The 16,470-nt window shown below is 53.6% G+C and overlaps 2 protein-coding genes and 1 long non-coding RNA gene across 3 annotated transcripts in view; 2 read left to right on the forward strand and 1 right to left on the reverse strand.

Annotated features, from left to right (window-relative positions):
• The first annotated feature begins 1,664 nt into the window (after positions 1–1,664).
• LOC135305593 (C-type lectin domain family 2 member D-like) lies at positions 1,665–16,455 on the forward strand. The gene is made up of 4 exons (XM_064429329.1): positions 1,665–1,731; positions 1,834–2,021; positions 14,457–14,557; positions 14,644–16,455. The coding sequence occupies exons 1-4, from the start codon at positions 1,665–1,667 to the stop codon at positions 14,759–14,761; spliced, it is 474 nt and encodes a 157-aa protein (XP_064285399.1). The 3' UTR covers positions 14,762–16,455.
• Positions 4,894–10,221, forward strand: LOC135306249 (uncharacterized). Its single transcript, XR_010367062.1, has 3 exons — positions 4,894–4,987; positions 5,546–5,687; positions 7,724–10,221. It is a non-coding gene; the product is annotated as an uncharacterized LOC135306249 (long non-coding RNA).
• Positions 10,377–16,470, reverse strand: part of LOC135306246 (protein ecdysoneless homolog) — a 101,857-nt gene continuing 95,763 nt past the window's right edge. Inside the window, exon 4 of the transcript XR_010367058.1 lies at positions 10,377–10,682. The gene's annotated coding sequence lies outside the window, so the exon portion shown is untranslated. The remainder of the gene's footprint in view (positions 10,683–16,470) is intronic.

Here is a 16,470-nt window from a genome sequence, read left to right on the forward strand (position 1 = left end):
TGGGCACAGCCGCTGCTCGGCCGGGCATCCTTCATCCCCTCGGGCAGCGGCCAGGGCCGAGGGCACAGTCCTGCTGCCGAGGCTGGACCTGCTGCTTCGCCTCTCGTTCTCTTGCAATGATCGCTTTGATAAGAAATTCCAAGAATTCCCCCCGGTCGTGTCCCTTATTCCGGTGACCGGGGAGTGATCTCTCCCTGGCCTTTCCCGACCCTCGAGCCTTTCCTGCTGTGCTCTGTTGCCTGCCCAGGGGCAGCAGGAGGGGCACAGAGCGGCTGTGCTGGCACCGGGCACCTGGCCTGGCCCAGCCCAAGAACCCCCGCGGTAATTCACTGCTCAGAGCCCCACAAGCTCCTCCCCACGGAGCTGAGGTTCTCTTAACCCAGGGCTTTTACGGGAAAGGGATCAGAGCAGACCTGACCTCTACCCTCCCCTCCTCCCCCCGTCCCTCGTTACTTGCCCCGCACACTGATTGATCAAAAGGGCCAAAATCCCTCCCACACCAAAATCGGTTTTAAACTGCGGCAGCGCCCGTGCCCGCGGTGTCTGTCCGGGAGCGGAGCGGGAGCGGCGGCCCCAGCCCAGGTGGGACCCGCGGTCGGTGCTGCCCCAGCCCGGGGCTCGCTGCGGGCGGAGGGGCCGCGCTGAGGGGCACGGGGGGTTCTGGCGAGTTCCTTGTGGCGGCTGCCCCCGTGTCCCCCCTGCGCTGGGATGGCCGAGGGAGCGGCTGCCCGCGGTCTTCTCCGTGCCCGGATGGCCGGGCTGGAGCCGGGGCCGCGGCAGCGTCTTCAGAGCCGGCATCGTTTTGCTGAGCCTCGGGGTCCCGCAGGGCCGGCACCAGCAGCGACCTCTCTGCGTGTCCCTTGCAGGGTGCCAGCAGCGCGGCTGCAAAGCAGCTCCCGAGGCCAAGCTCCCAAAGGATCTGTCAGCACTCCTGATGTCTCGGGAGCAAGGTGCTGATTGTTCCAGGCAGAGAGATTCCGGCTGTGAGCTGGAGGAAAGTGAATTGTGCTCCATTCGTGGAGTTGCGAATGAGCCCCAGCATCCCCAGGAGGGACCAGCAGCCGGGGTTCCACACTCGCCTGGGGCACAAGAAGCCACTCGGCATCAGCAGGGGGCTGCCACTTGTGAGCGTGCAGAGAGTGAAGATGTGGAGAATGGATTCTGCACCAGGGATGGGAGTGTGAGAGAGCCCCTGGATCCCCAGGGCACATCAGCAACCAGCACTGAACACAAAAGGAACTTCAGAAGATTGCTGGGTGAGTGCAGGGCCACCCCTGTGGCCTCTAGGGAGGGGCCAGTGTCACCTGCCAAGGCCAGGGCTGGCAGGTGTGTGGCTGTTTCCCGAGGTCTGGAAGAGGCCTGGTGCTCTGCTGGGCCCCAGCAGTGGCTGGAAGCAGCAGCCCCAGCTGCCCCCAAGGCTGTGCAGTTCTCCTGTTGCAGCCTGTCCCCAGAGCTGTGTCCCTGGCTGTCCCCAGAGCTGTGTCCCTGCCTGTGGCCAGGCTCTTGGCTCTCTGGCTGCCAGCTGAGTGAGGGCCACACGGGCTGAGGGGTCCCTGCTGTGCTCCCTGGCCATGGGCTGAGCAGATTGCAGGGCCAGCTCTGCTTCTGGCAGCCAGCAGCTCTTTCCTGCTCCAGGTCAATGGTTCAGGTCCTATCCTGTGGTCATGGATGTTCTGATCCTCCTCCTGCTCCTGCTGCTGGCTTTCGGGGTCGTCTTGGCTGTGCAGTCAGGTAAGAGAGGGGCAGCAGCCTGGGCCCAGCCCCTCGGGGCAGAGCGGGCTCCCTGCTCCCTGCAGAGGGGAATCCTCACACCTTCTCCTCTTCCCCCTGCAGCAGCAGCAGCACAGGTTCCGGTGACACCTGCCACTCCGCTGTTGGTTCTGGGCTGTCCCCGTGGCTGGGTTGGCTGTAATGGGGTCTGCTACTATTTCTCAAAGAATTACAGCAGCTGGGAGCAGGCTGAGGAACGGTGCTCGGAGCTCGGGGCCTCCCTGGCCATTCTGAAGGATGAGGAGGAAATGGTGAGTGAGGGGCTCGGGCGGTGTGGGGTGGCTGAGGGCAGCCTGGGGGTGCTCCTGGGCCGGGCTCGGTGCTCGTGGGGCCGGGGCTGCAGCCCTGGGCCGGGGCCTTGCAGGGAAGGAGCCCCGGCGGGCGGGGGCAGCCCCGGGCACGGGTCCCCCCGAGGGCCGGGGCAGCTCCCACTCCTCTCTCCTGGGCAGGGTTTGCTCTTCCGCCTCCGCGGCAACGGCGATTACTGGCTCGGGCTGCGCAGACGGGGCGAGCGCCTGCACTGGGGGGACGGCAGCAGCTACAGCTCCCGGTGAGTGCCGGGGAGCCGGGCAGGGCCTGGGGCACAGGGCACAAGGTGTTCCCCTGGCAGCCAGCCTGCCTCTGCTCCTCCCTGCAGGGTTCCTGTCTTTGGCGATTCCGAGTGTGTGTACCTGGCTGAGGAGAGATTCAGGAGTGAGAACTGCTCGAACGAGCGGCCGTATGTCTGCAGCAGGGCCCAGGCTCCCCTGTGACAGGGGCTGCAGAAAGGACCTTCTCCACGCTGGGCAGTGCCAGCTTCACCTCTCAGCCCAGCCCAGGGCTGTCCTTGCTCAGCTGCACCCTGTGCCTTGCCCTCGCTCTCAGGGTCACCTCAGTGCCTCTTCATCCATGCCCAGTGCCAGCGCTGGGCTGGGTGTGCAAAGGAAAAGGCTCTGCAATCCATCCTGCCCCCGATGCTGCCTGGAGTGACGGGATTGCCCTCAGCACACAACAAGCTCCAATGAGAAATCCAGATCTCCCTGGGGTCTTGGAAATCATCACAAACTGCCTCAATGTGACAATTTTCGACTGTCTTTGAAAGAGAACGAGCAGCTGACACGTGCTGAGAAGGAATCCTGCTTTCGGCATCAGGCCCCTGACTGTGAAGAAGGGTCTGTCAGCTGCTGGCTCTTTGTCCCTGTCCCATTTGGAGGAGGATTGTCGGAGCTGCTCCTCGGGGAAGGGAATTCGCTGCCTTGGCCATAACCCAGCCCAGAGCTGCTTCTCCTGCTGTGGGGCGAGCCCGTGCTTGTGAGAGCAGCCCCTGCACGGGGCCCTCATTGTCACCGTCAGTGGCAGTGAGCCCTGTCCCCCCTGCTCGGGCTCCCGGGATCCTGAGCTCGCCTCTCCCTGCCCCGCTCGGACCCGGCTGCCGCTGCCCCGGCCCCGCTGCCTCGGGCGCTGCCCCGAGCTTTCACTGCTCTGTAGCCATGAGCAATGGAGTGGTAAAGAACTTTTGAACTTGGACAGAAAGTTCACACAGTCTTGTGTATCTGTATGCAAATATTGAGATCATATGTGTTGATTTAGGAAAGCTATGGAATAGAGATGATATTGTTGAGAGAGAGATTGAATTAGAAATATGCTTGATACGTTTTAAAATATGATTTTATAAAAAGAGTAGATATTTTAGAGCATTGGAACTATGAAAGATGCTCTGTAATAGGACTACAGGAGGTACAAATAGAGGTGATTGGTGTTCAAGTAATACCAGTATTGTGTGGTAAAAGCTAATAGATTGAAAAGCATTCATGTGGTGTTGTAATTAGGAAATCAGTTAGCTTTTAATAGAATAATGTTGAGTTTTATATTTCTTATCTTTCATTCTTTATTGAGACTGATAACTAAATATAATCTTTTTAAATTCTTCTCAGTTACCCTGTCTTGATAGAAACGAAAAAAATAACAAAATTGTGCTTCCGATATAAAAAACCCAATAACTCAACTATCTATCAAGCAGTTAAAAAACCTCTAAATACTTTTTGTTCAGTGCTACTACAAAGAAATGAGACCTGAAAGAATTAGTTCACAAAACAAAACCAGTCAAGACTCCTACCTTTGTCACTAGCTCCACTCAAACAGAAATCAATACTATCTCCTATTTGACAACATCAAGCAAGCTTTAAAAAACATATCCAAGCAACCCAAAGACATTTAAAAAGCCTTAAAGCTCTAATCAAATAAAATTCTTATATTTAAAAAAAAACCCTAAAAAATTTACTATCTTAAGTCCAAAAGCAGTTTCCAACTATAAATAATATTTCTGTGTTCACCTTCCCTCTGAGACCCAGTTAAACACTAACTATAAAATACGTTTACCATATACCAATACCACACAACCACAAATGTATTCTCTCTCTACAAATGAGGTATTAATTAACTTATTTAATCAAATTGCAAAGCTTTCTCTTTCCTCAGTCTTGTCTGCAAACCCCTCCGCGTCCCAAGCCGTGTCTTGTTTGCCACTCAGGGCCACAGGCCCCTGAACACCAATCTCAGCCTTTTCCCTGGGACACAAAACTCACCAGCCCGGGTTCCTGGTGTCAGTTTGCAGGAGGTTCTTGGCACTCTCAGAGCAGCCTGAGTTAGCCGTGGTGGCAGCTTGGGTCCGGCAGTCGTGCTGTGCCATGTGGAATTCAGCAGGGCCCTGAACAGCAACGCCGGCCTTTTCCCTGAGAAACAAAACTGACCGGCCCAGGTGCCCGATGTCAGTTTTCAGCCAGGGCGAGCAGAGTTTTATTTTGGTGCAGCTCTCCTGTGGGAGCTATGGGGTTGCCCCCTCCTAACCCTCACTTCTTCCCCTCAGCCCTCTTCTGTAATGTCTCCTTCTCGCTCCTCACTCCTACTCGAACTTCCAGCCCGGCCCTGCCCCGGCCCTCACTCTGCCCTTCTCCCCTTCCCTCCCCAGCCCTGCCCCGTCCCTCACACCGCTCCTCACCGCTCCCCTCCCGGCCCTGCCCCGTCCCTCACTCCGCTCCTCACCGCTCCCCTCCCGGCCCTGCCCAGTCCCTCACTCTGCCCTCCATCCCTTCCCTCCCGGCCCTGCCCTCTCCCTCACTCTGCCCTCCATCCCTTCCCTCCCGGCCCTGCCCCGTCCCTCACTCCCCCAGCCCTTGCCTGTGGCTCTGCAGCAGCTCGTGGGAGCCCGAACACGGGGACAGTGCAGCCCTGGCCGCAGGTCAGCACCCAAATAAAACAGGCAGGGACAATGTCTGCGGGCTGCGGGGTGTCACCAGGGGCTGCGGGCTGAGGGCTGGAGGGTGGCACAGAACATGGGGGCAGCTGAGAGGCAGAAGGGCCCTTTAGGAGCAAAGGGGGGCTCCAGGGTGGCACAGAGACCCCGAGAGGCTGCAGTGGGGAACTCGGGGGTGACACCAAGAGGCTGAGGGGCAGGGGGTGCCTTGAGGGGCAAAGTGGGGGGTGCCTGAGGGTGACAGGTGAACCAGCCCTCACACCAGCCCTAACCTCACCCTAAAAACCAGCTCTACCCGGGTAGAGAGTGCACGGTAAAGGTTAGGGGGCCAAGGGACAATGTCAGGGGCTTGGGGTGACACACAGACATTGCAGGCTGAGGGGCAAAGAGTGGGGGCCTTGACAGGTGGAGAGCTGACCCTGAGGGTTTGGGGTACAAAGGACACAGGGTACCAGGTAGGGTTGGGCACAGGTGCAGCAGCCCTCACCCCAGCCCTAAGCTCACCCTAACCAGCCCCCCTAAAACAGCCTTTTCCCCCAGCAGCAGCACAACACAGCAACCCTAAGAGCGAGAGCAGACCTGAACCTCCTGCTGGGACAGGGCAGCAACCCTCACAGCAGGACAAGGACAGAACCTGCAGAGGACAACAAGACCCACTGCAAAAAGGAAGGGAAGACATCTGAAGGTTAGAGAGCAACAGCTGGGGCTTGGAGGCTGAGCAGTTTTTTCTCAGGATTTTTCCACAACTTATAATGACATATAGGGGATTCTAGAAGGTTTCTAAGAACCTTTTTTTTTTTGTTGTTTGTTTTGGTTTTTTGTTTGTTCGTTTGGGGGTTTTTTGTTGTTTTTGTTGGGGGTTTTTTTGTTTGTTTTTTTTAATTTCTTAGAGTGTTGTAAAGGGTTTTTAAAAGGCTATTTCAGGATTTTTTTGGAGTATTGTTATGGTCAGGATCAGGATCACAGGGGATGCTCAATCAAAATGTGGAGTTTCAGGACTGCAGTGGAATGCATTTGAAAAAGGCCAGGGGTGACAGAGTGGATTGGGAAAGACATTGCCAGTCCGAAGGCTGTGAGTTCCAGGCCCAGTGGAGTCATTGTGGCGAGGGTCAGATGCTGGCAGCTTTGTAGGGGAGAAATCCTGCACAGTAAAACTCAACAGCCCACCAGGTACCCACATGTAAACTGACACCAGGAACCTGGCCTGGTGAGTTTTGTTCCCCAGGGGAATGGGCTGTGTTCATGTACAGGGGCCTTTGGCCCTGTGTGGGTCGTTGCTTGCTGGGGTTCTGAAATCTACAACGTTCAGATTTCCAGGCACTCTACCCGTGCAAAAGGCTTGCCAAGGGGAACACAGAACTTCCAAACATTGCTTCTTCCATAGCTTTTTCCTTGTAATCAGCCTTAGCTCATGGCTGTGTTTACTGCCCGGGGTTTGGATTAGGGTCACGCCTAGGGTTAGGGTTCTGAAATCCACAAAGCCCAGAGCTCCAGGCACACTGCAGCTGCTAAATGCATCCCAAGGGGAACACAGAATGCCAAAACATGGCTTCCTCCACAGGTTTTTCCTTGGAACCAGCCTTAGCCCAAGGCTGCTTTTACTGCTCTGCTTGGGGTTAGGGTTATGCCCAGGGTTAGGGTTCTGAAACCCACAAAGCTCCAAGCACACTGCAGCTCCACAGGGCATGCCAAGGGGAACACAGAACTGCCAAAACATGGCTTCCTCCACAGCTTTTTCCTTGGAATCAGCCTTGGCCCAAGGCTGATTTACTGCCTCACCTAGGGAGCACAACTGTAGAGACGAGACCCACAATGCAGCAAGGGAAATCATGACCTAAGTTATCCTTTCCTGCTACTATGATTCCAGACAGCTTCTGCAGCTGGGGAGACTTAGAGTACATAGAGAATATCTCATGTGTGACATAGATAACAACGTTGTGTCCCTGGCAGACCTCTGGCAGCTGAACTGTCACTGGGCTGCTCAGAAACCACCAATGTATTGTGCATGACTTGACTTCATTCTTCTCATGCGCCTTTTCCTTGGGTAAATGGGTGAGAATCCTTCCTCCTGACTTCAGTTAGTTCCTAACATAGATCAAGACCTCTGGCGTTCTTCAAAGAGAGACATTGCAGAGATTTGAAAGCTAATAATTGTGTATTTTTTCCTCTCTGGTTTACACTGCTACTTTTGAGCGGAATCATGAGCTACTAGAGGAAATGAGGACAAGCATCACACCATACATCCTATACATGGCTTACTTGTGTCACTGGGCTCAGGGTGGCAGGGAAAGGTGTTGTGCAGCAGTGCTACACATGGTGGCTGAGAGGGACCTTACAGGAAGGAAAAGGAGCAAACAATCCATGGCCTGTGTCCCTGTTTCCTGTGTCAGCCATGAGATGGCCAAGCTGCCTCACCGCAGGAGAGGCCCAGCCTGTTCAAGTGTAATGTTAAGAAATTGACTCAGTGTTTATGCAAAAGGCATCAATTATTGCCCAAGCCCCCCCAAACCCCTCAGGATATCTGAAAATCCTTGCCTCACCTCATTTCCAACAGAGGCATCACAGAAAGTGACTGTGAGATCAGCTTTCCTTTTATATGTTCTCCCTCTACCATGTTGGCAGCATAAAAGGATAGGCAAGTGGAAACTGTCCCTTAGGAAGACCTTTACAAGAGAAAAGCATTTATTGGCCTTAGTCTGATTGTTGCTTGGACCTTTTCAGAACAGATGGTGACTCTGTGCCAGTGCATCTGCCAGACTCTGCTGTGACATGAGCCCCACTGGAGGTGTTATGGACACAGTGTGCTCTGGCTCCCTTCTGCTCGGAACACCCTGAACCTTCGCAGCAGATGAGGAAGACAGGGACTCAAAGATTCTTCTTCCCTAATGGACCCCAAGAAGAAAAGCACAGAGCTGGTATGAGGGCTGGCTGCCCAGAAGGTAGCCCTGGCTTTGGGAAGTAAGATCATGGGGTTGTGTCAGTAGGGTTGGCTCACAGAGATGGCTCTGGCTTAGCAAAGCCCGATGCAGTGAAGCCCTGCTTCCCTTCTGGTAAGGAGCAAGAATAGCTGGGGGAGGGTGATGGGCCAGAGTGGGAGCTAGAGTGTTCTGAAAGCTTTGCTGGGCGTTGGCAAATGCTCTGGGACTTTGAGGGCCTAAGTATATTAATCTATTTAAATATCTTTTGCCCAGTATCCTAAGCAGTGGCTGGGCAGTCTCTGAGTCTGTGAACACTAATCAAACCCAAAAATGAATCTTCATCTCATTATCTTTTTATTGGTTGGTTTTTTAGTTGAACTAATTAAAGGCAAGACCTGAGTTAACATCTCAGGTTTTTTCAGGTTAAAATCTGTTTTTTTCAGGTTAGCTGTAGTTTAAATTAATGCCAGGGTTTGATACTGCTTATAATAGCAGTGAAGCAATTGTATTTTATGGTAAATATAAATCTCCTTATTTTACAGAAGTTAATGTAATAATAATAGTTTTAAGGCTCTCTTATTACCAGCTGTAAGTCTAATTTTCTAACAAGATGCTGCTAATTGCATTACTCTGGCTTCAGCAGTTTTCTTTGTGTCAGAGCCCCTTAGAGAGGCAGTAGATTCTCAGCCAGACTCTTGTTTTGGTCCTGTAAAATGTAGTTGTGTTGTAACAGTGCCTTCTTCTTAATAATTTTTATCTGCTTTATTAATTTATTGTGGTCGAGGTTTTGCTACATCAATTGCTTTTGCATTGCTGACAGTCTAACTGCATGTAGTTCAAACAGATCAGTATCCACAAACTCAAATTATTGTAATTACATTGGTCTCATTTCAGTGAGTACAGCATTTACCACCTCACCAGCCTGTAGAACTTTGATTGTATTAGAATTCTCAAAACATTACATGACTTGAAAATTAATTTGGAAATCTATCCCCAAGAGTCTCTTTCATACTCTGCTTCTGTGAAAAATAAATGGAAAAGGGCAGCATTGGTGTTCAGGGGCCCGTGGCCCTCAGATGCTGCCTGGAGTGAGTGCACTGCCCTCATTGCACAACAAGCTCCGATGGGAAATCCAGATCTCCCTGGCTCTTGGAAATCATCACGAACTGACCTGAAGGTGGCACTTTTGGACTGTGCTTGGAAGTGGAAGAAGAGCAGCTGAGACCTGCTGAGGAGGAATCCTGCTTTTGGCATCAGGCCCCTGACTGTGAAGAAGGGTCTGCCAGCTGCTGGCTCTCTCTCTCTCTCTCGATTTTGGAGGAGGATGGTTGGAGCTGCTGCCTGGGGAAGGGAATTCACTGCCATGGCCATAGCCCAGCCCAGAGCTGCTTCTTCTGCTTCTCCCTCAGTTCATCAATCAGCCAGGCCTTGCCACTGCACACTCAGCTGCAGATCCTCATATGTGGCATTGGCCCAGCTGTGACCCAGAGTCAGCTGGATTTTACCCCAAAAGAGCCAGGCATTGGATTCAAGCCCTGGGAATGATTTGTTTAATTCAGGGCCAGCCTGAGAGCTCCCCCAAAAGCCTTTGGTGTATTTATGTGAAGTTGCCCAAGTTCTGCTCCCCTAGTGCTTGCTTGTTTCCCCCCTATGGTTACAGTTCTAGAATGTTCCACCCCTGAGTGTGTATATTGTTGTTTCCCCTTTGTTTGGGGTCTTTGGATCCTGCCCCTCCTATTATGCAGGCTTCTCCACGTTTGTTGTTTCTCACCCTTTAATAAAGTTCTTTCTGGGCAGCTCCATCAAAGCCACTCCTTTTCATTTTCACCACCCTCGCCTGAGGTCAGGGAACCAGAGAGGTTTGTCACAGCCACCCTCACTGTGACACTTACAGAAAAGCCTTTAAAAATATTCACACACCTTAAACGCAAGTCTGTCAATAACAGCAGCTGTGAGATCCCAAACACAGCAAACTGCTGGAGTGCTCCTGGGAGAATACCTGGGGCAGTGTCTGATTCCCTCAGAGCAGGAGCAGCCCTGCCCTCAGCAGCTCACAGCCCTGCCCCACAAGGATGTGTCACAGAAGGGTTGGTAAAGACCACAGGAGCCTCAGCTCAGGTGAGGCTTTCCACAGAGCCCAGAGATCTTATCCTGGAACTCTGAAAGCACAGGAGAATCAGGAGCCAGCCCTGGCTCAAGGCACAGCAACCCTGCTGAAACAAGAGAAGGGAGCAAAGGCTGAGGAGGCAGTGCAGGAACGGCTGCAGAGCCTGTTCAAAGAGAGGCATCTGCAGCTGCAGAACAGAACAGAGATCCCAGAGCGACACGTGTCTGTGGAGAGTTACACAGAGATGTGTCAAAGTTTGTCAAAAGCCACTTATAAACAAGGTCATGACATCTTATGAACAATGCCTGTTCTAAAAACCAGTGAATTCACATGATGGAACCAATACATCAGCAGTGACTGCCTCAGGAATTTGAGACAATGTTCTTCCAGCATTCCTGGATCCATAGCAATGAAACAAGGAACAGCTCCCAATGGATCACAGCCATAGTGCAGAACAACCCCCCACTCCCCTGAGTTATCTGTGGGAGATAAAACAGAAGAGATGCCAATGAATGATCCTGTTGGGCAGGGCAGCACTGGCACCTGTGCAGTCTGTGAGGGGATCAAGGGCTCAGCAAACTGGATCTTCTTCTGTGCAAGGGCAGGTGTTTGTCAGTGTTCCATCCCTGCTGTTTCAGCTGGGTCTGTCTCATCTCTAGAAGGAAATAACTACATCTTGGAATGTAAACAGACATATTGAAACAAAATTAACTTGGGACTTAAGATTAATTGCAGTGCAAATCAATGTCACCACAGTAGCTTTGGAGGTACACTTAAGAGAACTTAAAGTTAACATCTTTAATACTGAATAAAAACTGATCTTATGAAACTGGAATAAGAGATGAAAAGGGTTAAAGTGAAGAAGACTGAAACTTGACCTTGTTTAAACTCAGCAACACTCAAACCTGACAGAAATCCACCTCGACATAAATGACTCTTAACAAAATTAACTCAAGAGAGTAATAAAACATAACTTTACTCAGATCTAACTTTGCTTAATCTTAGCAACACTAAAACCATAACCAAATGAAACAGAACCAAAGTAACAATCCATATCCTTAAAAGTTCTGGGTACTACAAAATGTAATTTACTGTGCTGCTAATACCAAAAGGCACTGAAAATGTGAACAAAGCGTGGCTGAAATAAGGGCATGATGGATTTACTGGAGGGATTAGAGAAGTGTAACAAATATGCTGACCCTATGTCATTTAACATTGAGAAAAATGGTATCCGCAAATTTTAAGGAACCATAAGGTTACTAAGTCCTTTTAAAGTGCAATTGTACCAAAAGAAATAACAATGCAGAATTTGGCAAACTGTCCCAACAAATTGGGAGCTTCTTGAGAGTGTATTTAGTGTAATAGCCTATGGTAAATGCTATCAGCGAGGAGGAGGAGAATGAGGCATGCATTTGCTGCTTTGAATCTCTCCAGTAACAATTCTGAGAGAAATCAGAGTGTAGCTATGATATTTTATAGAAAATCCCTTCCTAGGATTATTCCCCTCCTGAGAGCTGAGGGCCTCAGGAAAGAAATGTAAACAATAACTGTGTGCTGCTGTGGAATGTAACAGGTGCATCTTCCATTGCTCCATGTGGATTGTTTTCAATTAGTGACCAATCACAGCCACCTGTGCCGAGGCTGTGAGCAGTCACAGGATTTTGTTATGCATTCTATTCTATGCTATTCTTGGTCTTTGTAGCCTTCTGATCCTTCTCCTCTCTGTGTTCTTTTAGTATAGTTTTAATGTAGTATTTTAATATAAGATAATAAATCAGCCTTCTGAGAAAATTGAGTCAAGCCTCGTGTCCCCGTACACATAGAATATTCGCCGCAACATCAGAGTTCACTACAAACACAGTATTAACTTTTTAAAGCATTTCAGCAAATTTTTGAGGCATTCTAGAAGGCGGTGTGTGATGTTTCAGCAGTCGGGGCAGGCAGAGCCCTTCCGGCAGATGCCGGGGGTTCGCCGAGCCGCGGGGGCAGTGAGGCGGCCCGGGGGAAGCGGAGCCGCCGGGCCGGGCCGGGCCGAGCCGAGCCGAGCCCCGGGAGCGGGGCAAGCGCAGGCGGCAGCGAGGGGCGGCGGCGGGGGGAAAGCCGAGCTGCGAGCCCCGCACGGGGCTCGGGATGAGGAGGGGAAGGCCGGCCTGGGCTACGCCCTTCCGACACCCACGGTTTCTATTGCGCTCAGACAAGCGAAAGGGACGTGGGTTGAGATGCTCCAAACCGGGGCTGGCAGCGACGCGCGCCGCGAGGCACCAGAACGGTGAAGGATCGGATCCCGGAGAAGGCAGCGGGGAGCGCCGGGGAGAGGGGACCGCAGCGGGACCGGGGAGCAAAACGGCCGCGCCGCCGACCGGAAATGGCTGTGCTCCCGAAGGCTGATTGATCGATTCGGCGGAAAGGCGTGAGGTGTCACCAAGTTTCGATGTTGCGGCGGCAACGACTGCGACACGTGTGTCTGTCACTGCGGAGCGGCGGCTGCGAGCGGATTCCGGATCGGCGGCGGAGCTCGGCGGCGGCCCCAGCCCAGGTGGGACCCGCGGTCGGTGCTGCCCCAGCCCGGGGCTCGCTGCGGGCGGAGGGGCCGCGCTGAGGGGCACGGGGGGTTCTGGCGAGTTCCTTGTGGCGGCTGCCCCCGTGTCCCCCCTGCGCTGGGATGGCCGAGGGAGCGGCTGCCCGCGGTCTCCTCCGTGCCCGGATGGCCGGGCTGGAGCCGGGGCCGCGGCAGCGCTGGCTCATCCCGGCTGCTCCGGCTGGGACGGAGGCGGCTGCTCCGTGCCCGGGGCAGCTCCCGGCCGTGCGGCACCGGGCTCGGGGCCGCTGCCCCGAGGGCCGGGAGGTGTCCGTGCCCGGCTCGGGGCTGGCCCGGCGTGAACTTGAAGGTGCCTGGGAGCCCAAAGCGCTGCGGGCGCCGAGCGGGGGCAGAAAGCGCCGCATCCTGCCTGCTGCGGGGCCGAGGCTTCTCGGCGATGCCTCTGTGCCAGGAGCCGCTCCGTGTTCCGGGGAGGAACCCCAGCGGCCGTGCCGGCTGAGCTCGGGCTGCCGCAGGGCCGGCACCAGCAGGGACCTCTCTGCGTGTCCCTTGCAGGGTGCCAGCAGCGCGGCTGCAAAGCTGCTCCCGAGGCCGAGCTCCCAAAGGATCTGTCAGCACTCCTGATGTCCCGGGAGCAAGGTGCTGAGTGTTCCAGGCAGAGAGATGCCGGTTGTGAGCAGGAGGAAAGTGAATTGTGCTCCATTCGTGGAGTTGTGAATGAGCCCCAGCATCCCCAGGAGGGAGCAGCAGCCCGGGTTCCACACTCGCCTGGGGCACAAGGAGCCACTTGGCATCAGCAGGGGGCTGCCACTTGTGAGCGTGCAGTGAGGGAAGATGTGGAGAACGGATTCTGCACCAGGGATGGGAGTGTGAGAGAGCCCCTGGATCCCCAGGGCACATCAGCAACCGGCAATGAACACAAAAGGAACCTCACAAGATTGCTGGGTGAGTGCAGGGCCACCCCTGGGGCCTCTAGGGAGGGGCCAGTGTCACCTGCTAAGGCCAGGGCTGGCAGGTGTGTGGCTGTTTCCCGAGGTCTGGAAGAGGCCTGGTGCTCTGCTGGGCCCCAGCAGTGGCTGGAAGCAGCAGCCCCAGCTGCCCCCAAGGCTGTGCAGTTCTCCTGCTGCAGCCTGTCCCCAGAGCTGTGTCCCTGGCTGTGGCCAGGCTCTTGGCTCTCTGGCTGCCAGCTGAGTGAGGGCCACACGGGCTGAGGGGTCCCTGCTGTGCTCCCTGGCCATGGGCTGAGCAGATTGCAGGGCCGGCTCTGCTTCTGGCAGCCAGCAGCTCTTTCCTGCTCCAGGTCAATGGTTCAGGAGCCATCCCGTGGGCACGGCGCTGCTGATTCTGCTGCTCCTGGTGCTGCTGCTGGCTTTGGGGGTGGCCTTGGCTGTGCTGGCAGGTAAGAGAGGGGCAGCAGCCTGGGCCCAGCCCCTCGGGGCAGAGCGGGCTCCCTGCTCCCTGCAGAGGGGAATCCTCACACCTTCTCCTCTTCCCCCTGCAGCAGCAGCAGCAGCAAAGGTTCCAGTGACACCTGCCACTCCGCTGTTGGTTCTGGGCTGTCCCCGTGGCTGGGTTGGCTGCAATGGGGTCTGCTACTACTTGTCAAGGGATTTCAGCAGCTGGGAGCAGGCTGAGGAACGGTGCTCAGAGCTCGGGGCCTCCCTGGCCATTCTGAAGGATGAGGAGGCCATGGTGAGTGAGGGGCTCGGGCGGTGTGGGGTGGCTGAGGGCAGCCTGGGGGTGCTCCTGGGCCGGGCTCGGTGCTCGTGGGGCCGGGGCTGCAGCCCTGGGCCGGGGCCTTGCAGGGAAGGAGCCCCGGCGGGCGGGGGCAGCCCCGGGCACGGGTCCCCCCGAGGGCCGGGGCAGCTCCCACTCCTCTCTCCTGGGCAGGGTTTGCTCTTCCGCCTCCGCGGGAACGGCGATTACTGGCTCGGGCTGCGCAGACGGGGCGAGCGCCTGCACTGGGGGGACGGCAGCAGCTACAGCTCCCGGTGAGTGCCGGGGAGCCGGGCAGGGCCTGGGGCACAGGGCACAAGGTGTTCCCTGGCAGCCAGCCTGCCTCTGCTCCTCCCTGCAGGGTTCCTGTCCTCGGCAATTCCGACTGTGTGTACCTGGGTGATGGGGAGAGATTCAGGAGTGAGAACTGCTCAAAGGAGCGGCCGTATGTCTGCAGCAAGGCCCAGGCTCCCCTGTAACAGGGGCTGCAGAAAGGACCTTCTCCACGCTGGGCAGTGCCAGCTTCACCTCTCAGCCCAGCCCAGGGCTGTCCTTGCTCAGCTGCACCCTGTGCCTTGCCCTCGCTCTCAGGGTCACCTCAGTGCCTCTTCATCCATGCCCAGTGCCAGCGCTGGGCTGGGTGTGCAAAGGAAAAGGCTCTGCAATCCATCCTGCCCCCGATGCTGCCTGGACTGACGGGATTGCCCTCAGCACACAACAAGCTCCAATGGGAAATCCAAATCGCGCTGGGCTCTTGGAAATCATCATGAACTGGCTTGAATGTGACACATTTGGACTGTCCTTGGAAGAGGAAGAACAGCTGACATGTGCTGAGAAGGAATCCCACTTTCGGCATCAGGCCCCTGACAGTGAAGAAGGGTCTGTCAGCTGCTGGCTCTTTGTCTGTGTCCCATTTGGAGGAGGATTGTCAGAGCCACTGCTCGGGGAAGGGAATTCGCTGCCTTGGCCATAACCCAGCCCAGAGCTGCTTCCCTGCTGTGGGGCGAGCCCGTGCTTGTGAGAGCAGCCCCTGCACGGGGCCCTCATTGTCACCGTCAGTGGCAGTGAGCCCTGTCCCCCCTGCTCGGGCTCCCGGGATCCTGAGTTCGCCTCTCCCTGCCCCGCTCGGACCCGGCTGCCGCTGCCCCGGCCCCGCTGCCTCGGGCACTGCCCTGAGCTTTCGCTGCTCTGTAGCCACGAGCAATGGAGTGGAAAATAATTTAAAAAATTTGATAGCAAGTTCACATAGTCTTGTGTATCTGTATGCAAATATTGAGATCATATGTGTTCATTTAGGAAAGCTATGGAATAGAGATGATATTGTTGAGAGAGAGATTGAATTAGAAATATGCTTGGTATGTTTTAAAAGATGGCTTTCTAAAAATAGTAGATATTTTAGTGCATTGGAACTATGAAAGATGCTCTGTAATAGGACCACAGGAGGTACAAATAGAGGTGATTGGTGTTCAAGTAATACCAGTATTGTGTGGTAAAAGCTAATAGATTGAAAAGCATTCATGTGGTGTTGTAATTAGGAAATCAGTTAGCTTTTAATAGAATAATGTTGAGTTTTATATTTCGTATCTTTCATTCTTTATTGAGACTGATAACTAAATATAATCTTTTTAAATTCTTCTCAGTTACCCCGTCTTGATAGAAATGAAAAAAATAACAAAATTGTGCTTCCGATATAAAAAACCCAATAACTCAACTATCTATCAAGCAGTTAAAAAACCTCTAAATACTTTTTGTTCAGTGCTACTACAAAGAAATGAGACCTGAAAGAATTAGTTCACAAAACAAAACCAGTCAAGACTCCTACCTTTGTCACTAGCTCCACTCAAACAGAAATCAATACTATCTCCTATTTCACAACATCAAGCAAGCTTTAAAAAACATATCCAAGCAACCCAAAGACATTTAAAAAGCCTTAAAGCTCTAATCAAATCAAATTCTTATATTTAATAAAAAACCCTAAAAAATTTACTATCTTAAGTCCAAAAGCAATTTCCAACTATAAATAATATTTCTGTGTTCACCTTCCCTCTGAGACCCAGTTAAACACTAACTATAAAATACATTTACCATATACCAATGCCACACAACCACAAATGTATTCTCTCTCTACAAATGAGGTATTAATTAACTTATTTAATCAAATTGCAAAGCTTTCTCTTTCCTCAGTCTT

This window comes from Passer domesticus, chromosome 8 (assembly GCF_036417665.1).
Source record: "Passer domesticus isolate bPasDom1 chromosome 8, bPasDom1.hap1, whole genome shotgun sequence".
In the NCBI taxonomy this organism is placed as follows: domain Eukaryota; kingdom Metazoa; phylum Chordata; class Aves; order Passeriformes; family Passeridae; genus Passer; species Passer domesticus.

Bases quoted from the DNA above. Each gene is read 5' to 3' on its own strand.
- LOC135305593 (XM_064429329.1), top strand. From the start codon at position 1,665: ATGGATGTTCTGATCCTCCTCCTGCTCCTGCTGCTGGCTTTCGGGGTC. The intron at 1,732-1,833 runs GTAAGAGAGGGG...TTCCCCCTGCAG, and splicing joins CGTCTTGGCTGTGCAGTCAG to CAGCAGCAGCACAGGTTCCG. The intron at 2,022-14,456 runs GTGAGTGAGGGG...TCTCCTGGGCAG, and splicing joins TGAAGGATGAGGAGGAAATG to GGTTTGCTCTTCCGCCTCCG.